Below are 21,351 nucleotides of genomic sequence, written 5' to 3'. Positions count from 1 at the left end.
ATCTCTTTTTGACTTGTCTTCTTGCTTGTGTTTTGTCTTTTCTGTTTTTCCAGCTGCTCTTTCAGTTGACTTCTCTTCCTGAGTGTCTTGGTTTCTCCTTGCCTTTTGTGTTATAGTTTCCGGATTTTCATCTATGCTCTGCATTTTATTCACATCCTCACATCCCTCACATCCTCTTGTCAAGGTGTGTTTAATACCCCGGATTAACCACGCAATTTCTTCCCAGGTTCCACTCATTTTTATTTTTATTTATTTTGTTAGTCCAACAATGAACCTTCATAACTCCCTCTGCCAATTCAATCTTACTTTGAAGCTTTTACGGGTCTTTTTAGTAATTAAATTTTCTTGATCTCATACTTGAATGTTTCCACAAGCCAAGTCTTTCCAGGATTTGGGGGGGTATGTTTTACCTTCCTTCCTTTGTCAGCAGGTGGCACTCTTAAATCACTCTTATTCTTCTTTATACAATTTTACTGTATACTCCAAAATTTAAATGTGGTATTAGCTTTTTATATAAATAGTTCCAGCATGTTAAAATGCCTAGCCAATGCCAGCTCCTGTCCAATTTAAAAATCCAATCTTCTGTATTTTAACAATTTTTTTTCTTCCTTTAATTCTTTTATCTTCCATTTCAACATTCTGAAATTTTATTCAAAATAGCTACAATGCAGCCTATTTAAAAATAATTATGAGTGTCTCTTTCCTGAATAATTCTTTTGGGGTTACACTTTGAATTAAAAAGGATTCTTTTCACCCAGTTCTGAATGCTGCTCACCAAATCTTCACCAGCACATTTCTTGGATGTTAAGCTGTCGACAGCTTTGTGACAGCCATCTTAGGCTATCTCTTCTCTCAACGTGGCAAAAAGGAAAAAAGCCCCAGGGCTCTGCAAGAGAGTTGCGATTTCTCCTGAAACCTCACAGGATGCTCCTCCTTAGCTTCACCCCCCTTTCCAGGTTTTTTTTGGCTTTTTTCAAAGCCCATGAACAAGATGAAGACAGCGCAGGGGACGAAGAGTTTTGTTCCCTTGCTGCTTGTAGACGCTGGAAGTCACTTCCTCCAGAAGTATTAGAATCTGAAGCAGGCACCCAATGTTTTCTTGTGAAGCAGACACCCAACAATTGTTATAATAAAATTTGGTTCTTTTTTTTCAGTGTCATGCTCCTTCTTCTGATTGAATCCACAACATTATAACTCCACACATTTATATGGAATTCTATAATACGTGTGTAATTGTTTTGAGTTTGTTCTTCTGCATCCTTTTTTCTTACCGTTAGCCAACACTCATTCTGTTGAGGAAAGTATATATACTGTATTCTTCTTTTACTGTTTCCTCCTGCAGTTATTTGCTTCCATTAAGTTGCTTCTTTTTCTTCCCCAAATTCTTTGTTGATATAACAATTTACCATTTACTAATATCTAATATCAACAGAGCCTTCATACTTTTTATGTACCCACAATAACCCAAAGAGCTGCTTGAGATGTTGAACAGAATTATTGTATACTCAAATTTTCCAAAGCAACAATTAGCACTGTCAAATACTCAAGCCATTTTCAGTTTAAAAGCATAAGTTGGACATAATGTCTTAGTATTACATCTTTAAGATAAGATAACAGATTAACAGAATTGGAAGAATGACCTTGTAGGTCATCTAGTCCAACTCACTGCCCAAGCAGGAGACCCTACACCATTTCTGACAGATGGAAGTCCAGTCTTTTCTTGAAAACCTCAAGTGATGAAGCCCCCACAATTTCTGAAGGCAAGCTGTTCCATTGGTTGATTTTGTTAGATAGTGTTCAAGACTGTAAAGATCCATTTGGATCTTGACACTATCATCTAGGGCAGTGATGGCTAACCTTTTTGTTGTCATGTGCTGAAAGTGCGTGCGTGCAACAGCACACACGTGTGCCAGCATCCACCATACAATGCATGTGCCCCTGTGCATGCGCACACCCCCCCATGCACACTTCCCTGTGCATGCGCCCTGCTCACAGCCCCCACCCATGTGCCACCCACGCCCTGTTTTGTGCCTGGAAAGCTTCCTGCACCAACCTTTGCCGGCACGAACAGCCTCCAAAGCCATTCCAGCCATGCTGGATGCTCCCCGGATTTTGAGGCTGGCAGGAGGAGGAGCCATAGCGGCAGCAGGCCATTCACTTCTCCTTCTCCTGGCGACTCCAGCATCCCAGCTGGAATCTCCAGCCAGCATCCCAGTCCGAAGCCGGGGCGGCGATGGTGAGGATGGGCTGGTGCCATCCTCATCATTGCCTCCTTCCCTGCTATGCTGCCCTGTGCACCCAAGCCGGCTGGTCACTCCTGCCCTTCCCCCTGCAGCTGCCACTACTGCTCTTCTGGGACCTCACTCCCTACCACCACCACCTCATGAACCATTTCAGACCGCCAACCCTGGGGCAACTCACCTTCCTGCCAGCGGCTTCTCCTTTTCCTGGCTGTTCCAGCATCCCAGCCAGCGGTGAGGGGGAAGCAATGGTGAGGATGGGCAGGCCAGGGCTTCCCTCCCTCACCGCTCTGCTGCCCCATGCATCCAAGCTGGCCAGGCGCTAACCTTGCTTCCTCCCCCTCCATTAACCACTTCAGACACACCCCAAATTGGGCGGAGGGAGGGGGATGGTAAAAAACGGGCAGCATCTGGGCACACAAGAATTCCTAACCCTTCTCTTAAATGGTGATAGCTGATGGGCTGTGCTGAAAATCAATGGTGTTAAGAACGGAACAGCCAGTGGTGAAAGGGGAGAGCCGCTGGTATCAGTACCTTGTACTTCTTTTTCTCCCTCTGGCGTTGAATCTGGCTGACTTGCTTGCCCCTAACCATGCTTGCTTACCCTGCTTGTTTTCATTTAGCTGCCACTTGAATGTATCCAACATGGCAAGGGAAGGAGCAGTGTGTAGGGCAGTAGGCTGGGAAATGGTTGCACTTCCTTCGCAGAAGGGGTGGGGACTGCACAGGATCTGGCCGACTCTTCTGGGTGCCCAAGCTGGCCAGGTGCTCTGGACTGCCTGGGGCCAAACAAGAAGCCTGCTCGGGTGGAGAGGGAGGGAAGCCTTGGCCCATCTGTCCTGGATGACAGCACTGCTCCCCTAGGAAGTGACAGCTGGGATCCCCTCACCGTGTCTTTTGGTGAACACACCTGTTGCTTTTGCCATTGCTGGTCTTTGCATGTGAATGCACACCAGAAACCAGAAGCCCAAGTGGCCGATGTGTATGCACGTGCTAGAAACAGGAAGATCACCTTCCTGGAGTGCGCATGCGCAATGGGCAGCTGCTCTTCTGGTTTCTGACGCATCCATGCACATGAAAACCAGCTGGCTGGCGAGCCATAACCCAGAAGAGCAATGGGCAATAGCTCCTTGTGCTGAGAGTGATGGCTCTGTGTGTCACTTCTGGAACTCATGCCATAAGTTCGCCATCATGGATCTAGGGTGTTGGCTATTCCTGCCAGCTTAGTATCATTCGTAAATTTGGTAAGTTCCCTTTCTATTCCCTCATCTAAGTCATTTATGGTTGTTAATGGATATTATAATTCTATTTTGTACCCAAGTCAATTCTATGTACAGCAGCAAAGTGTAAAGGCATCGTGGTAAAGAGCAAAAATAAAGTTGAAAGATTTCATAATGATTCTTGAAGGTGAACTATAAAAGGTCAGTGATCTCAGTGATGGGCTTGTGTGTGACAAAAGCTGCTCACATATCATGGAGAAAGAACTTTGCATTTTCTTCCACAATGATATACAAAACATTGCCTTCAGCCTAAGGTTTCTTCTGTCCCAAACTCTACTGCAGTTGCAGCTCAGAACAAATCTCTTTCTCTGTTGTATTTAATCTAAGGACTGCAAGACGAAGTGGAATAGTATATTGCGACTTACAGAAAAATTCCCAAGAGGAATAAAATAGAATCTTTTTTAAAAAGCACGTAAAAAAAAACTTGTGGTACTACTCCAAATTTTGTTCAACATGATGTGTTCTATAGTAAAAATAACATGCATTTTATTTTAGGTCCTGAACAGGCAAAATCTTCACTTTGAGATTGAAATGTATTAAACTCAAAATGGTTTCATATCTTAAGTTGGGAAATATTGCTTATATCTACATATTAGGGAATTTAGCTATATTTTGTTAATAACTCTATTGTTGGAACTATTTTAATATTTATAGTATCATCTGGAGTTATAGATTGTAGATTAAATCATTAGTTCTGCTTATCTAAAATCTATGTATAATCATATCTTTGGTCTTAAAAATAGTTCTTCAATAAACTATCATTTTGGTTCCAGATATATTCAGGTTCAATGTTTTGTAAATACTTTTGGACAATAGGAATAGCAGAGGTTCAAATTAGCACCCACATTAAAACACTTCCTTCATTTTTTCCAATCCAGTTTATTTGCTCAGAGAATTTGCTTAGAGAATTATCTGTAATGCAGTTATCACAGTAAAGTATCCTAGTGAAATTGATTGATGATTTCTAGGCAACACAAGTTTACCTCCTGTCTTAATAGAAATGGAATAATTTTTTTCACTGATAATATTAAAATTAATCAGATTGATTCAATGGACCAACAGGAATCTATTTTATTCCTGTGCAGGGAGTATGGATGTACTCATTGGTGGGATTCAGCCAGTTTGGCCTGGTTTGGGCAAGCCGGTAATAAAAATTCTGACCGGCCCTTCCCACCCCTACCCTCCCACTCACTCCTTTTTGCGCCTCACCTGCCTTGAGTGATGCCTAGAGTCATGCCCGAGGCATAGCTGCTGCTGTTCCCTGGTTCCCCCACTCACTTGCCTCAACCATGCAGTCAGCTGATCTCCGCCTGGTGATCCACTTTGATAGGGGGGGAACGGAGCAGCCCTGGAAGGATGCTTTTCCTTTTTCCCTGCTCCTCGTATTTTCCCTATGCCAGCAGCTCCCTTTCACATTTCCCTATTGAGTTCAGTACCCAGGGGGATCCACTTTGATAGCGCAGGTGGGGGGGAGGAAGGAGGCTGCTTTTTCTCTTTCTCTGTTCCTCTTTGTGCCAGCCTCTACATTGCATTTCCCACCCCAGAGTACCACGAGGCCCGGAGTGCATCATGAAATTCGGCCTCTTGGCACACTGGGGCGGGAAATGCCAGTAGGGAGAAATCACCCAGCTGAGCCCAAAGATGAGCTCTGTGGTGCCTAAGAAGGGGCCAGGTCACCAGTGAAGCTGGCCCTGGATGGGCAGGAATGCCATCTCCAAACAACTTGCTTTGGGGGCGGGGTGGAAACCCAGGCTTTTTGCTCCAGGACAATCGAGGTGAGTGAGTGGTGATCTTGACATCTTGGCCGATGCAGCAACCACAGCTGCTGGGAAGGACCTTCATCACCTTCCTCTCCACCGTAGGGAATTCCAAGACTCGGTGTAAACAAGCCACCTGCCCTCTTCCCCTTCCAACTTCCCACAAGTTTACCTCCACCCCATGGCTGCTCTGGAGAGAGAGGCTTGCTTACGCGAAAGAGGCACTGATCCAAGCGTGCCACCAACATGGTTTGTGCGCCCCAGTCATTCAATCAGCCAGGGTTTCCTGGGAGGTGAGCGATGCTGCTGGGTTCTTGGAAAGAACCCAGCAAAGCAAAAAGCAAACAACGAGGCGAAGCGTGAGAGCTGGTTGGAAGTGTGTGTGTGTGTGTGTGTGTGTGTGTGTGTGTGTGTTTGTGTGTGTGTGTGTGTGTAATGGCTGGTTTCATCCAAAGGAGTTTTTGTTTCAGGTGGGTCTCCTAGCTTTAGAAAGAGAGAGAGAAGGCGGAAGGGAAGGGATAGAAAGAAAGAGAGAGAGAAGAAAGAAAGAGAGAGGGGGGGAGAAAGAAGGGAGAGACAAGAAAAAGGGGAGGGAAAGAGAAAGAGAGAAAGGAAGAAAAGGGATAGACAAAGAAAGAGGGAGGGAAGGAAGGTAAAGAAAGAAAGAAAGAAAGAAAGAAAGAAAGAAAGAAAGAAAGAAAGAAAGAAAGAAAGAAAGAAAGAAAGAAAGAAAAAGGGTTGGAAGAGAAAGTGAATGAGATATAGTTGGATAGATAGATGGATGGAGGGCGGGAGAGAGGAAAACAACAGAGAGGAAGGAAGGACCACAAACCCTGGCTTCAGAAGAAGCTGTTTCAAAAACAGCACAACAATCTAGGGCTGGAAGGGATCTCAGAGGTCATCTTCTAGTCCAACCCCCTGCTCCAGCAGGAGAAATTTACAAAATCATAGAATAGGAGGATTAGAAGGGACCTTGGAGGCCACCAACCCCTGCTCCAGCAGGAGACCTTATATCATCTGGATTATTTTGGTGCCTCAAGCAAAGAGGAAAATTGCTAGAAAAGGGAAGGAGTTTACTAGGACAAGGCTGCCATGAAGAGGAAGGCAGAGATAGTCCTTCACTTATGACCACAATTGAGCCCAAAATTTTGGTTGCTAAGCAAGAGCATTGTTAAGTAGTTTTGCCACATTTTACTCAATCCATGACATCTCCTGGGTCATGTACAGGCTAGGGAAGTAAATCAGAAGGTGTGTAATGTTCTAATGTATAGTTAAATGTATGGCAGAAAGTGGACTCTGGGTGTGTTTTTCCAAATGCAGTAAATGAAGCTAAATGTGTATAGTTTTAGAAGAGCTCTTTGTGTATGTGTGTACATACACATACAGTATATATAGTAGATAATGTATCTTTTTATGTGCCTATACACACACTATACTATGTAATATGTATGTACACATATGGCATATATAGAGAGGATTAAATAGTGTATTTTGGATGTTCAGTAGTAGTAAATAGACAAAGAAATTGTATCTCGTTGAGGCATTTGAGGCGAGAAGAGGCCAGGCAAGGCATCCCTTGACATGAGTGACGTCAAGTTGGCCACACCCACCTAATCAGCCACGCCACCTAGTCACATGACCACTCACCACGCCCACCCAGTCACATGACCATCAAGCCACTCCCACAGAACCGGTAGTTAAAAAATCGAATCCCACCACTAGATGTACTTTTCAACAAGATTTCCTTGGGTAGATATTTTATTTAATATGTTGGCAGAGATAATGTTATGCAGCCCATTTGATTGCATATCTGCTTTCTGTTTCTATCTTAAATAATTTCTCTCTTAAATAATTTACAATATTGATTATATAATTGGTTTGTTGTAAATTATATACTCTATATAAAAGACCCAAAATGTGGATTATATTTTAAATCATAGCTGATTTAGCATTTGATTGATTTTCTGAAAAATAGATATCCATTTTTTTCATTGCATAGTTATTTAACAATGAATGTCTTTTTGTGGATTTCTTTAAACCTAGTATGACATATGAACAAGGTGATTCTGATAATCACTTCTGCTTATTTCAGTTAATTTGTTTATCTTATAAAAGCTGTGTGAATTAGTTAATTTATTAAGATTTTAACTGAAACTCTCTTGTGGTTGCCCATACTTTTGGAGGGTAACTCTATGTATATATACATATATACATACACACACACACACACCACACAAACAGAGTATATGTTTTCGTAGATTTTCACGGGTGTAGGTATGCGGGTCTTGTTGTATTCGGGTCTTTTCCCATGTAAGATTGAGATTGTCTTGGCAACGTTTTGGCGAGGTCTCACTCGCCATCTTCAGGCTGGTGTTTTGGGCTTAAAGCATGGTTGGAACTGCCGTCTTTCTATAAAACTTGGTGGGGGTGTATAGATTGCTGGCTTTGTTTCAGTAAGTGGATTGATTGGCTGTGTCAATGTATCATGATTGGTAGATTGGTGCTGATTGGTGCTGGCTGTGTGTCTGTTGTTGTTTTGTGTTGTAACGGCCTGGGTGGTGGGTGGGACTCATTTGTTGACTAGGGCTGGTTTCCAGATGTCTGGTAGGCATGAGGTATTGTCACGTTTATTCATGTTGTGGTGGTGTTTCTCTATTTCAATAGCTTCCATAATTATTCTCTTGTTGAAGTGTTCCGTTTTGGAGATTAATTTAGTTCCTTCAAAATTAATTTCATGTCCTGTAGCTTTAAGGTGCTGGAAAAGGGAGATGTTTGCTACTTTTTGGTCAGTGTTGAAGCCTGTCTTGATATTGTGTTTGTGGAGAATTTTGTTGATTTTATCAGTGGTGCCTTTGATGTAAGGGAGGAGGGCAATGCCGTTGTCCTGTTCTGTGTCTCAGTTCTTGGGAGGAGTCTCCCTTTGGATTAGGTTGGTAATTGTTTTTCTTTGGAATCCGTTGGAGATTAATACGTTTGTGAGAGTGTGTAATTCAGTTTTCAGGTGGTCTTGTGTGAAGAGGGATATGACATTGAAGCTCACGAGTAGGTAGCTGGATTGCAGGTTTTGTTTCTTTATTGTTTCTATGAAGTGGAGTGAGTTTTGTACATGTGAGGTGATGGATTCTGTATAGGGTTGGAGTTGTTTGGTGAGGAATTTGGTAAGGTTCTGTAGAGGTGAGCTATGGAGCTGACTATGGGTCTGAATGGTGTTCCTTCTTTGTGTATCTTGGGGAGGCCCTAGAGTTTGGGGCATCTGGAAGATTTCTCTTGGCAGATGATTCTTTGCTGGATCTCTTCACTGATGGGAGAGTCTTTTATTTTGGATTTGGTGGTTTTTTTCCAGGTAGGTGGTGGGGTCTGTGTTTAGAGGTTTGTAAGCGAGGTCTTGGAGTAGGTTGGATAGTTTGGCTTGGTAGTCAGACGTGTTCATCACCACTGTGGCGTTACCTTTGTCTGCTGGGAGAATGATTATGTTGTTGCCTTTCCTCAGGTCAAAGAGTGCTTTTTGTTCTTCTTGCTGTAAGTTGCTTCTGGGTGGATTACTGGAGCAAAGGACTTTGGTGACTGCAAGTCTGATTTTATTGGCTTCATCTGGGTTGATTTTGGCGAGTGTAGCTTCAACTCCACATATTATGTCTTCAGTGGGGACTGCAAAGTTGAATCCTCTGAAAAGGACATTGGTTTCAGCTGTAGTGAGGGTTCTGTCTGATATGTTGTGTACTGTTTGTTTCATGAGTTGCTGTGGAGGGGTGTTGGGCTTCTGTTGTTTTTCTAGTCTGTGGAGTTTGTTGGTATGTGTATCTGTCTTGTAAGAGGTTTCTGTTTCGGCTCTCCAGAGGGCTAGTTGTTTGGATTTGTCCCAGAGTGCTGAGTGGATTTTGTTGCTGCGTTTGAGGTGAAGAGTGAGTAGGTACCGGTTGGTTTGGTCTAGTACAGCGATGGTGAACCTTTTTTGGCTCGCGTGCCATAACTGGGGGGAGTGCAGGGGGGTCGTGTGCTGCACCCATAATGCAATGCGCAACCCCCCCAATGTGCATGCGTGCACTACAGGTGTTCCCCCCCCCATTTTTACATGTTTTTTCGCCCTCCCCAGGCTCCAGAGGCTTTATAGGAGCCTGGAGAGGGCGAAAACAGCCTCTGTTTCATCAATCAAATCATCAATCAATTTCACAAGCCTCCGGACGGTCCCTGAAGCCTTCGGAGCGCTCAAAATGACCTTCTGCTTGGAGGATCGTTTTGAGCGCTCCAAAGGCTTCAGGGAACGTCCGGAGGCTTCCCTGACGCCTTTGGAGCGCTCAAAATGACCCTCCGAGGTCATTTTAAGCATTCCGAAGGCTTCAGGGACCGTCCGGACAGTCCCTGAAGCCTTCGGAGCGCTCAAAACAATCCTCAACTCAATCAACAAAATTCTCCATAAACACAATATCAAGACAGCCTTCAACACTGATCAAAAAGTAGCCAATATCTTAAGAAACCCCAAAGACAAAATCCAGCTAGAAAACCAAGGAGTCTACGAAATTCCATGCAAAATCTGCCCTGCAACATACATAGGACAAACGAACAGGAGAATAAATGTATAAATAAACGTATTGCAGAACACAAAAAAAGAAACACTTCCTCCCTTTTCCAGCACCTTAAAGCTACAGGACATGAAATTAATTGGAAGGAACCAAATTAATCTCCAAAACCAAACACTTCAACAAGAGAATAATTATGGAAGCTATCAAAATAGAGAAACACCCCCACAACATAAATAAACCTGACGATACCTCCCGCCTACCAGACATCTGGAAACCAGTCCTAGTCAACAAATGAGCCTCACTCACCACCCAGGCCGTTACAACACAAAACAACAATGGACATACACCCAGCACCAATCAGCACCAATCTACCAATCATGATACATCCACACAGCCAATCAATCCACTTACTGAAATAAATCCAACACTGCACACACACTCCACCAAGATTTATAGAAAGACGGTAGCTCCGACCACGTTTTAAGCCCAAAACACCAGCCTGAAGATGGCGAGTGAGACCTCGCCAAAACGTTGCCAAGACAATCTCAATCTTACACAGGAAAAGACCCAAATACAACAAGACCAGTGTGTGTGTGTGTGTGTGTGTGTGTGTGTTTTCCCATCTGCCAAAATGAAGGCCACTGAGCTTAAAAGCAGTGAGGAGCTGAATGTAGCTACCTTGAAGGAACAAGGCCTCCAATCCATCACGTTGGGCACCAGAAAATGTAAGGTTCCAGCAGTTTTCCCCAAGCCACTGAGATGCCAAAGAGAGAGACTTGAAATGAGGCTTGCAAAAAGTATCAGCTTTTATTTATGGCCATAGCAAAAGCTGGGTGACAAAACTATATCCAAAGCATACAAAAAAAATCATGTAAGGAATAGCCACACCCTGCAAATGGGGCTCAGAGTATTATATACATTTTAGGCAGATAGAAACAAAGTTTATCCAATCAGAGACAAAGATTCGTTACCAACATGATCTTTAAAGCTTTCTGTTGTTCAAACTCCTGTCTCTGTCTACCTTATCTATGGAGTATTCCTATAGCCCTGTGTAGGAGGTGGCTGCCCCCCTTTGCCAAGTTGTTTTTTGGCAGAATACTTTAAGGATTTATGAGCCAGGAAAATTCCCTAGTTTGGTTCCTTTATCTATGCAGCCTGCTATTCCCATGTAACAATTTCTTCTTCTAGCTTGGTTCCTTTATCTATGGGGCCTCATATTCCAATCTAATAATTTCTTCTACTAGTTTTCAAAAATGTGCCAATCTTTGAAGCCAAGAATAGAAGCAAGATAGTGAGATAACATTTGCAGTCCAGTATTAAGGTTACAATGTGCTAGGCTAGAAAACAACTAATTTCTGACAGTATACAATAATATTAGCAGAAGCAAATATTTATTCATATTGATTCATATACTCCTTCAATATCTTACCATATGTTCTCCATAAGCATAATAAAACTGGCCCCGGTTGCTGTGCTGTCAGTTGGAACAATGTTTTAAAATTAATTTCAGTATTGTTCTATTAATCTGGTTCATGAGGGATTTCTTTTTATTTGCTGATTGTACTGTTATAAAAATAATCTTAAGAGTAAGCTTAGAATATAATAGAATAGAATAGAATAGAAAATAGAATAGAATAGAATATAACTTTATTATGGTCATAGACCAGCAATAGACATCACCTTTTACAATATATTAAAAATAGTGCTGATACTAATAATGGATAGTAACATCCCTGCTAAGAAAATACATGTTCTCAAACTGGTCACTCCCTAGTTTATGCGGGTGAAAAGTTGATAAGTATGTGGGTAAATATACTGGTCCAAAAATTGTTAGAGATATCTCCAGAAAATTGGTACATGTTGACAACTATAATTCTGTAATCAATTTTTTTCTTGTTGACATTTCAGCAACACAGAATTTTGCCACTATATGTGGGTTTGAATCCTGGAGGAGAAAGCCTACAAAAAAATTGTCTGCCCTCCCTGGCAATCTCTCTAGTAAAGGGAGAATATATGCTGACCTATAAACTCTGTTTATAGGTCAGCATATAAGACATGTGAGATATCTTCAACTTCTCCTTTACCACATATACCTACCCGTTCTGCTATAGGTGTTCTTTTATACCTGCCCCGGAGGAGTGCTGTGTGGAGAATGTTAAATCTGGCTCTGAAGAAAGCTATTCTTTGTTTTAGGAAGATCAGATCATTTAGATACCTTGCTGATTCCCACACACCCTGTTTGATTCTGTCCCTACTGTGGAGAGGCAACCTATTTAGTTCTTCTTGGAACTCCATGTCCTTCATTCTATTGATTACTTGCTTTGCTTGGTCAAAGCCTAGGGACATTAAGAATACCTGTGATAGCCCATAAGAGCCCAGCTTTTGATCTATCGCCTGTTTCCAGGAGGAGGGGAAGTTGTCAGTCAATACTAGCGAGATGCATTTTAAGGCAATGAATGATCATCATCTTCCAGGCTCTTACCTGAAAACCACCCCAAGGTATCTAAATGTTCTAAAAAGAAGAGTAAGCTTATTTTTCTTTCTTTCCTCTGGTAGGTTTAAGGGATACTACAGGCTCAGAAAGTGATGGTGGTGACTCAAGTAGCACAAAATCAGAAGGAGCCAATGGAGCAGCAACCATCCAACCCAAGAAAATCAAGGGAATTGGATTTGGTGACATTTTCAAAGACAAACCCATAAAGCTACGTCCAAGGTCAATAGAAGTAGATAATGATTTTCTACCAGCTGAAAAGGTATGATATATAAATTAGTCACATGTGTTCAGACTTGAGTATTTGTGTCTCAAGAGTAGATGTTCTGCCAAGGTCAAAAAAAAGGAACTCTGCTTAAAAATGTTATTGAACTTTCTAATTGCCTAGAAAGATATGTCATTGATTCATTCCTATGTTATTCCTATAATAAATAATAATATTTATTATTTCTATAATAAAGAATTCTTCAGTATCTTTCTACAGATTGTTTTAATATTATTACAGGAATACTTAGACTATTCAAAATCTGTTGTGGAATTAATGTCTCCTTATGCCAGATTCTATAAATGGATGTGTATATATGTGAGATTACTTCCACATTGATATCCAAAATGGGATATTTATTTTGAATTCAACCTTCTAATATAAGTTGTATATATCATGCAAAATGGCAGATCCTGAAGTTATCATAATATTATAATTACTTTTAAAATAGTACTTTTTGCAATTTATGCTACACTATTGCACAGTTCCTTTCTCTTTCAGTTCCAAATCTTTTACCATTCCTTCTCTACCTCTGTCGTCCAGCAGATATTCTGTGATTCGTGAGATACTTCTATGGCTCTTTGCCAGTAATGCAACCTAGTATCTCCTTCCTGGCACATACAGAGCCTTGTAGAAATCATTTTGGTACCTGAAGAAGAAGAGTAATAACAATAGCACTTAGACTTATATACTGCTTCACAGTGCTTTCCAGCCCTCTCTCTAAGCGGTTTACAGAGTCAGCATATTGCCCCCAACAATCTGGGTCCTCATTTTACCCACTTTGGAAGGATGAAAGGCTGAGTCAGCCTTGAGCCTGGTGAGATTCGATCTGCCAAACTGCTGGCAGCCAGTGATCAGCAGAAGTAGCCTGCAGTACTGCACTCTAACTACTGTGCCACTCTTAAGCAATAAGTTAAATAGGATTTTTGTAACACAAAAGCTAAGACTTTGTCTATTAAGGTTGGGAAAGGAATTCCTGAAGAGCCTGCCAATTAACTCAATTGGCCAAAGTGATCTGTGACACTTGGGGATGGGGTTATTTCCTAGTTTAATTATACTGAAACTGTGGAAAAGATTTAGACTTGGTTTTCCATTGAAGCTGTGCCAATATGCTATATTCATTAAAGAAGACCTTTGAGAAGGAGCCAAGTCTCAGAGTTCTTATTTGCTTGAGTTCGCTATTGGGATCCTTGACAATTGGTAAAATGAGGCTCCAGATTGTTAGAGGCAATATGCGGACTCTGTAAACCTTTTAGAGAATAAAGAAAATCTTTATAAGATGTTCTACAGATGGCATCTCCCTCCAACACGGCTTTCCAAAATGTTCAAAAATCTGGCCCCAAATTGTTGGAAGTGTAAAAAAACACCAGGCACTTTCTATCATATGTGGTGGATGTGCAATGAGGCAAAAAAATATTGGAAAATGATTCAATCGTAGTTAGAACAAATGGTGGGAGAACAAATTATGTTTAAACCAGAAACTTTTCTCCTAGGCATAATACCAGAGGGGTTTAAGAAAGATACACTTTATCTAATTATACATATACTAACTGCAGCGCGCATAACCTATGCACAGTATTGGAAAAAAGAAAATACACCATCAGAGCTTGATATAATCAGAAAAGTGTTGGCCTGTGCAGAAGCAGATAGGCTCACTCTTAAACTTAAAAATAAAGGGGAATCAGAATATTTTGAAGTATGGAACAGATTTTATGATTGGTATAAGACAAGATGACAAGATTGGAACAAATGTATATATTGTGATTGGACAGAAGGATAGACAATGTATTAAGTAGATTAATTGCTAATGGTTGAAACTAGTTGTACATAATGTGAATGTATGGTCACTCCGACTCCGCAGTATTGCATTGTTTTAAATGTAAAAATAATTAAAAAATATTTAACAACAACAACAACAACAATACTTTAAATCAAAGAATTGCTAACTGAAGCAAACAATCTAACACTAAACAACAACCTAATCAAAGAACCACCAAAACCACTTCCTTATCTTGAAAAGCTCTGTGCTAGTCTGCCATGTTTCTATGCAGAAGTGCACTGTGCTCCCTGATTTCATTAAAAAGTCATTTGCTTTTTCATCTATCAGAATAATGTCATGAGTATAGCGTAAATCACTGTCAAGTTACAAATATGGAATAATTGGTTGAAAATGTCTATCTTTGTTTGAAGTGCATAGCTATGAAATAAAATTCTTTAATTGGATGGAGAAACCAATTGAGAAAAAAAAGTCTTTAGTTCTTCTGTTTTTTTAATGTGTTTCAACAAATTAGGAGATAGCTCAGCCATTATCTGTATTAATTTCCAATATTAACTATAGTTTCACAGCCCTTTTTCAACAAACTGCTATATTTATATCCTATAAGTTTATAAGGCTACTTATTGATGCTTTGAAGTTAAGAACATTGTTTTATATTAAGCATGTTCTCTTTCAATATCTCAATAAGAAATGAGTAAAATCAAATTCTATGTGGAAGAGATTACAAAGAAAAACAATACATACTAATGTAGAATTTTCTCTTGAAAACAAAATTGACATTTTTGACATAATTGACATAATTCTAGAAATGTGCCTTTAAAGGATGAGGATACTTGGAAAACAAAAAGCATTTCCAGGAATTTTTCTTTCTAAGAAATCCTTGGATCCACTTAAGTAAAACTGATTTTCCAAACTTATTTTTATACTATATATATAATAGATTTGCTGTAAAAGAACGTGAACCAGTTATAAACACACGTATAAATGAAAAATCATACAAATAAACAGATTTTCCTAAAATTGCATCTCCCACATATTTAAGACTACAAGTTTGTTTATTATTCATCTATGTATTATTTTATTTATATGGCCACCAACTAAACCATATGATTCTGGGCAGCTAACAGAATAAGTACAAATAAATAAATAAAAATAATTACAAATATAAGAACTGAGTTAAAACCAACCGACCTCATAAATATAACCAAGATATCCCTCAGCTACACTATCCAGACATAGCTAAAAATTATGGGATTGAATATCTAGCACATTTGAGGGTATTACTGTGAAATATTCCATATAACTATAGAAGAAGAATTTATTCTTCCTTTAAAAATTATCCTTATATTAAAAGTCAAATTATATTTTAATTGCTGGTTCTTAGTATAAGCAATCACCTTAAGACTATTTAGAATTTATCAGATTTCTGCAAGTGAATGCCTTATAAATAGGCTAAACTGCAACAAATATCAATTAGATTGAGCAATCAAACTTGCTCAATCTAGAGGACTACAATATAATAGGAATTCTTCAGGTTTCTAATAGGTAAAACTAGACAAAGTGATATAAATAGATCACAACCAACAAGGAATTGAAAACATAACGCCCAATCCCAGATGCTTATTATAATTCTTAAAGATCCAGGCTATTTCCATATCTTATTTTCATTGGTTGAGCATCCATACATACTTACCTTCTTTGTACAAATGCAATGACATATGATTAATTCAGATAATTATGGGCAACACAAACCCATATTGTTAATTTTACATTACCTTTTCAATTGCATTATTATTTTACTTGTTAGAAGCTAACCAGTTATGATTATTCATTCATTCCACTTCTAAGCATGGAAAAATGTAATAGTTTATAATTCTCATCATGAAATGTCTGAGAAAACATATTTTCTGTGTATATTTACATATTTATGCCCGATTCTATCTCAAATTAGTATAAGGCAAACCTGCACACTTTCAGACCATTATCTTCTTCCAGTCCCCAGCATCTTAGCACTCAGGGAAATCTACCATCTACTACTTCCCTTTCCCTTTCTTATTATTTTATTTTTTGCTATCCCTCTTGCCTCAGGATGATTCTGGGCAGCATACAATATTAAAAGATATCAAATGGTAAAACATAACTATTGAACATAACATACAACATAATAAAAACTATAAAAATAGAATTGCAATTAAAAGTAAGATAATAGTTAAAAGATGGGGAGGGAGGGAGCAGAATGAACAGGGGGGTAGGTTTTCTTCTTAATCATCCCCCTCTAGCATGATAGTCCCCTGTTGAGGCCCCAAGCCTGGCAAAGCTGGGTCTTCAGTAGGGTTGCCAGGTCTGCTTCCCAAAAATAGCGGACAAGCGGGGGGGCGGGGGATTGTTAAGTAGTAAAAAAAAAATTACAATTAAATTATATATTTTCTTACAAACATTTTAACACGTATTAAAATAAACACTTCAAAACATTACTTAAAATTCAAAACATCAAATATATTATACTAATATGTAAAATATTAAATTACATTTATTTAGATTTAATTCAAATTTAACAGTGAATTCACGAATTCGTAGAATTTGCTAAATTCACTGAAGCTATGTATTTGTACTGAGAACTGATTCAACTGATGGCTATTACTAAAGATTAACCTTATATTACTTACATGGTGATTTAATTAGAACACAGCAAAATAGTATTTACATAAAAACAATGATTAACTTTTATGTTTATAATGCTTCAACGAAATCTTTGGTTTGACAAATTTGCGCTCTACATATTGAGGCTAGTACTCATTGAACCTCAAATGATGATACATTATTGAGTGTTCCAAAACATACCTATCCAACTAAGAAAAAAGTATAATATAAAAATAATAGGTAAATGCAAGTTAAGAAAAATAGTATGTAAATAATTTTATATACTTTTATTAAATGTCTTGTGAAACAATTGAGTATGATTAATAATTTTTTGGGGGAATCGAGTTCAATGGATGTTCGATCTTTGTCTCATTCTAACTTATGAAAAAAAAGACAAAATGTGATTCTCCTATCCTTATTCTCTTAGACTGTACAGCTTTAGATTACGTACCATTTCATCATAAAGCTTTTGAATAAAAAAAATGTCCACTATTTTGTGAAAAAAAATAGTGGACATAATGTGAAAAAAACGGACTGTCCACTCAAATAGTGGACACCTGGCAACCCTAGTCTTCAGGCCTTTATGGAAAGTCAGAAGGGTGGGAGCAGATCTCACTTCAGGAAGTAAGATGATCCAAAGGGCAAGAGCCCCAGCAGAAAAGGCTCTTCTAGACCCTATCAGCCAGAAATCCTTGGAAGACAGGGCTCATATTATCCCTCTACTGCTGGTAGAGGTAGAATGGGCCAGTCCTATTGAGGTGAAATGTATACTTTCAAGAATTTCTTTTTGAATAAAAGGGATGGTTGTCCCAAAGGTGCTTTTTTCAAGAGGCAACTGGACTTTCTGGTTTTTCTTTGAAGACGTTTGCTTCTCATCCAAAAAGCAGCTCTGACTGGATGGTGGGGAATGGAAGGATTTATACTCTTTGCAGACAGCTGTTCATTTGCATTCTTTTAGCAGGTCGTTAAAGTCACCTGGAGATTTATCTGTGTCATCAGGGTCACCTGAGTGGTGCAAATTGGTGTGGAGCCTTCTTGGAACTGTTGAAAGGACTGTGTTGTAGATTGGAGATAGATGATGTTGTATCCTTCCCCCTCTGTTGAGAGAGGACTGTTCAATTTTGACATAGATGACCTCTTTAACCCCTTTTTCAAACCAGCGATCCTCTCTTTCCAAAATATGGACTTTGTTACCTTCAAAAGAGTGGCTTGTGTCTTTTAAATGCAGATGGACTGCTGAATGTAGTCCTGATGTGTTTGTTCTCTTATGTGGATGACTGAGAATCTCCATAGGCAAGGAATGGTTGTGTCACTAAATGAGTAGCCCAACAAAATGCTGTGGATATAGTATACTTAGATTTCAGTGAGGCATTTGACAAGGTAGATCACAACCTTGCCAAGCTTCTTGGTAAGCTAGACAAGTGTGGAATAGACAATATCACCACCAGATGGATTTATAGTTGGGTGACAAACCGTACTCAACAGGTAGTCCTTAATGGTACCACATCCACATGGAGAGAAGTAAGTAGTGGGGTACCACAAGGCTCAGTCTTCAGCCCAGTATTCTTCAATATCTTCATAAATGACTTAGAAGAGGGAATAGAAGGAGTACTCATGAAATTTGCAGATAACACTAAACTGGCAAGAATAGCCAACACACCAGAAGACAAGTTCAAAATCCAAAAAGATCTTTACAAGCTTGAACAATGGGCCCTATCCAGTGGTGGGTTCCTGCTGGATCGCACCGGATCGCGCGCGCTCCCTTTCAGCGCTCCACCTGGCTCGCGCGCTCCCTTTCAGCGCTCCACCTGGCTCGCGCGCTCCCTTTCAGCGCTACACCTGGCTCGCGCGCTCCCTTCCGGCGCTAAAACCGGAAGTACAGTCTTGCCCCGCCCCTGGCGAAGCAACGACGCCTGCCTGCGCTCCACCAGCTCGGCTGGGAACGGAGATGTTTCCTCAGCGGAGCGGAGCGCCTGAAAAGACTTTTCAGGCGCTCCGCTCCACTGAGGAAACATCTCCGTTCCCAGCCGAGCTGGTGGAGCGCAGGCAGGCGTCGTTGCTTCGCCAGGGCCGGCCAAAACTGTACTTCCGGTTTTAGCGCCGGAAGGGAGCGCGCGAGCCAGGTGTAGCACTGAAAGGGAACACGCGAGCCAGGTGGAGCGCTGAAAGGGAGCGCGCGAGCCAGGTGGAGCGCTGAAAGGGAGCGCGCGCGATCCGGTGTGATCCGGCAGGAACCCACCACTGGCCCTATCCAATGAAGTGAATTTCAAAGTGGAGAAAAGCAAAGTTTTACATTTAGACAGGAAAAATTAAAGGTATAACTACAGATTAGGTAAACCCTGGCTCAAAAACAGTAATTATGAGATTACTTGGAGTCTTAGTGGATGATCACTTGAATATGAACCAGCAGTGTGCAGCAATAGACAAAAAAGCTAATACAATCCTAGGTTGTATAAACAGAAGCATAGAATCAAGATCACGTGAAGTATTAGTGCCACTTTATAAAACCCTAGTAAGACCACATCTAGAATATTGCAACCAAGTTTGGGCATCACACTACAAAAAAGATGTTGAGACTTTGGAAAAAGTTCAGAGAAGAGCAACTAAGATTTTCAAATGCCTGGAGACTAAGCCATATGAAGAATGGCTGCAGTATTTGGGTTTGGCTAGTCTAAAAAAATAAGAATTAGGGGATACATGATAGCAAGTATTCCAGTACTTGAGGGGCTGCCACAAAGAAGAGGGGGTCAAATTATTCTCCAAAGCAGTGGAGGGCAGGACAAGAAACAATGGTTGAAAACTAATCAAAGAGAGAAGCAACCTGGAATTAAGGAAAAACTTCCTAACAGTGAGGACAATTAACCAGTGGAACAGCTTGCCTCCAGAAATCGTGGGCGCTCCATCACTGGATGTTTTTAAGAAGAATCTAGACAGTCACTTATCTGAAATAATATAGATTCTCCTGCTTAAGCAGGGGGCTGGACTTAGACCTCCAAGGTCCCTTCCAGCTCATTCATTCATTCTAATGGTGAATTGAAATATGCCATATCCAAAGCCAGTGCACTGTTTACTGGCATTCTGACACCATTTTGTAGACACATTTTCATTGTTAAACTTTTAGAAAACTGGAAGTACCATATTTTTCAGAGTATAAGATGCTCCGAAATATAAGACGCACTTAGTTTTGGGGAGGAAAACAAGAAAAAAACAATCTGCCTCCCAGCAATTTGCCTCCTTGCAGAAAAGCAATCAGTACAGATGATATATATTGTTTGAGGTGTATTTCTGTGCATGTGTGCCTAACCCATAGAAACAGAAAAGAATTGGAGAAACGTACATTATGGCAGTATATTAATGCCAGAAAGTTTTCTTAAATATAGTCACAGTAATTCCTCCCAATTATTTAAATAGATCTACTCCAAACATGACTAAGTCAGGGTCTAAAACTCAGTTACCTTATCTTAATAATACAACAGGACACTGTTAACATTTCAGACTATATTTGTACAGATGCTGTTAAAATTGAGTGGCTTTCTGGAAGTATACGTTATTCTCTGCTATTTAAAAGAAGATACAATAGCACTGGGCCTCTTCAGATCAAGCATTTATTTTAAAAAGCTTCTTCATTTTGTTAAGTTTTCTAGAACAACAATAAAGCAGTCTTTAAAAAATAAGTCTAATAATTTGAACATTCTATAGCCCTGATGGCAAACCTATGGCATGCGTGCCAGAGGTGGCATGCAGAGCCCTCTCTGTTGGCATGTGCGCCGTCTTCAGCTGCTCTTTTGGTTTCTGGCCAGCTGGGCTGCGCAGGCACCAGAGCGCTGGAAAACTGCCCAAAAAACAGACTGAAAACTGGTCAAAAAACAGGCATATGCACCAGCCAGCTGGTCTTCAGATTTCCGGCACACACGCATGCACGTGTGTTCCGGTTTGGGTACTCGATGCCGAAAAGATTTGCCATCCTTGTTCTATAGGCATTTATAGTTATTGATTTGCCTCCTTACAGTAAACAGCCAGTTTCAATTTCAGCAGAGCCTGATTTGCACAAGACAATAAAAATCTGCCTCCCAGCAATTTGCCTCCTTGCAGCAAAGCAGCAAACAGCCAGTTTCAGTTTCAGCACAGTCTGATTTACACAAGAAAATAAAAATCTGCCCCTGCCTCCCAGCAATGTGCTTTCTTGCAGCAAACAGCCATTTTCACTTTCAGTTTTAGCACAAGTGATAGTTGGGCCTCCCCAATCAGCAGTTTCAAGCTGCAGGAATTGCCGTAACCTATTGCCACCTGCCTGCAGCCTGAAACAGCTGATGGTCAGGAATCAGCTGCTTGTGCTAATCAGGCTATGCTGAGACTGAAACAGAGCCGGTGGGTGGGCAGG

General features: G+C 40.4%; 1 protein-coding gene across 6 annotated transcripts in view; it reads left to right on the top strand.

The window, feature by feature from the left end:
- Positions 1–21,351, top strand: part of SH3KBP1 (SH3 domain containing kinase binding protein 1) — a 239,495-nt gene that overhangs the window by 143,709 nt on the left and 74,435 nt on the right. For all 6 annotated transcript variants that reach the window (XM_081947350.1, XM_081947349.1, XM_081947346.1 and 3 more), the window contains one exon: positions 12,354–12,550. In XM_081947350.1, the coding sequence (XP_081803476.1) occupies positions 12,354–12,550 (197 nt within the window). The remainder of the gene's footprint in view (positions 1–12,353; positions 12,551–21,351) is intronic.

This window comes from Natrix helvetica (assembly GCF_964273705.1).
Source record: "Natrix helvetica genome assembly, chromosome: 3".
In the NCBI taxonomy this organism is placed as follows: Eukaryota; Metazoa; Chordata; class Lepidosauria; order Squamata; family Natricidae; genus Natrix; species Natrix helvetica.
This window is presented reverse-complemented; position numbering and strand designations above follow the sequence as displayed.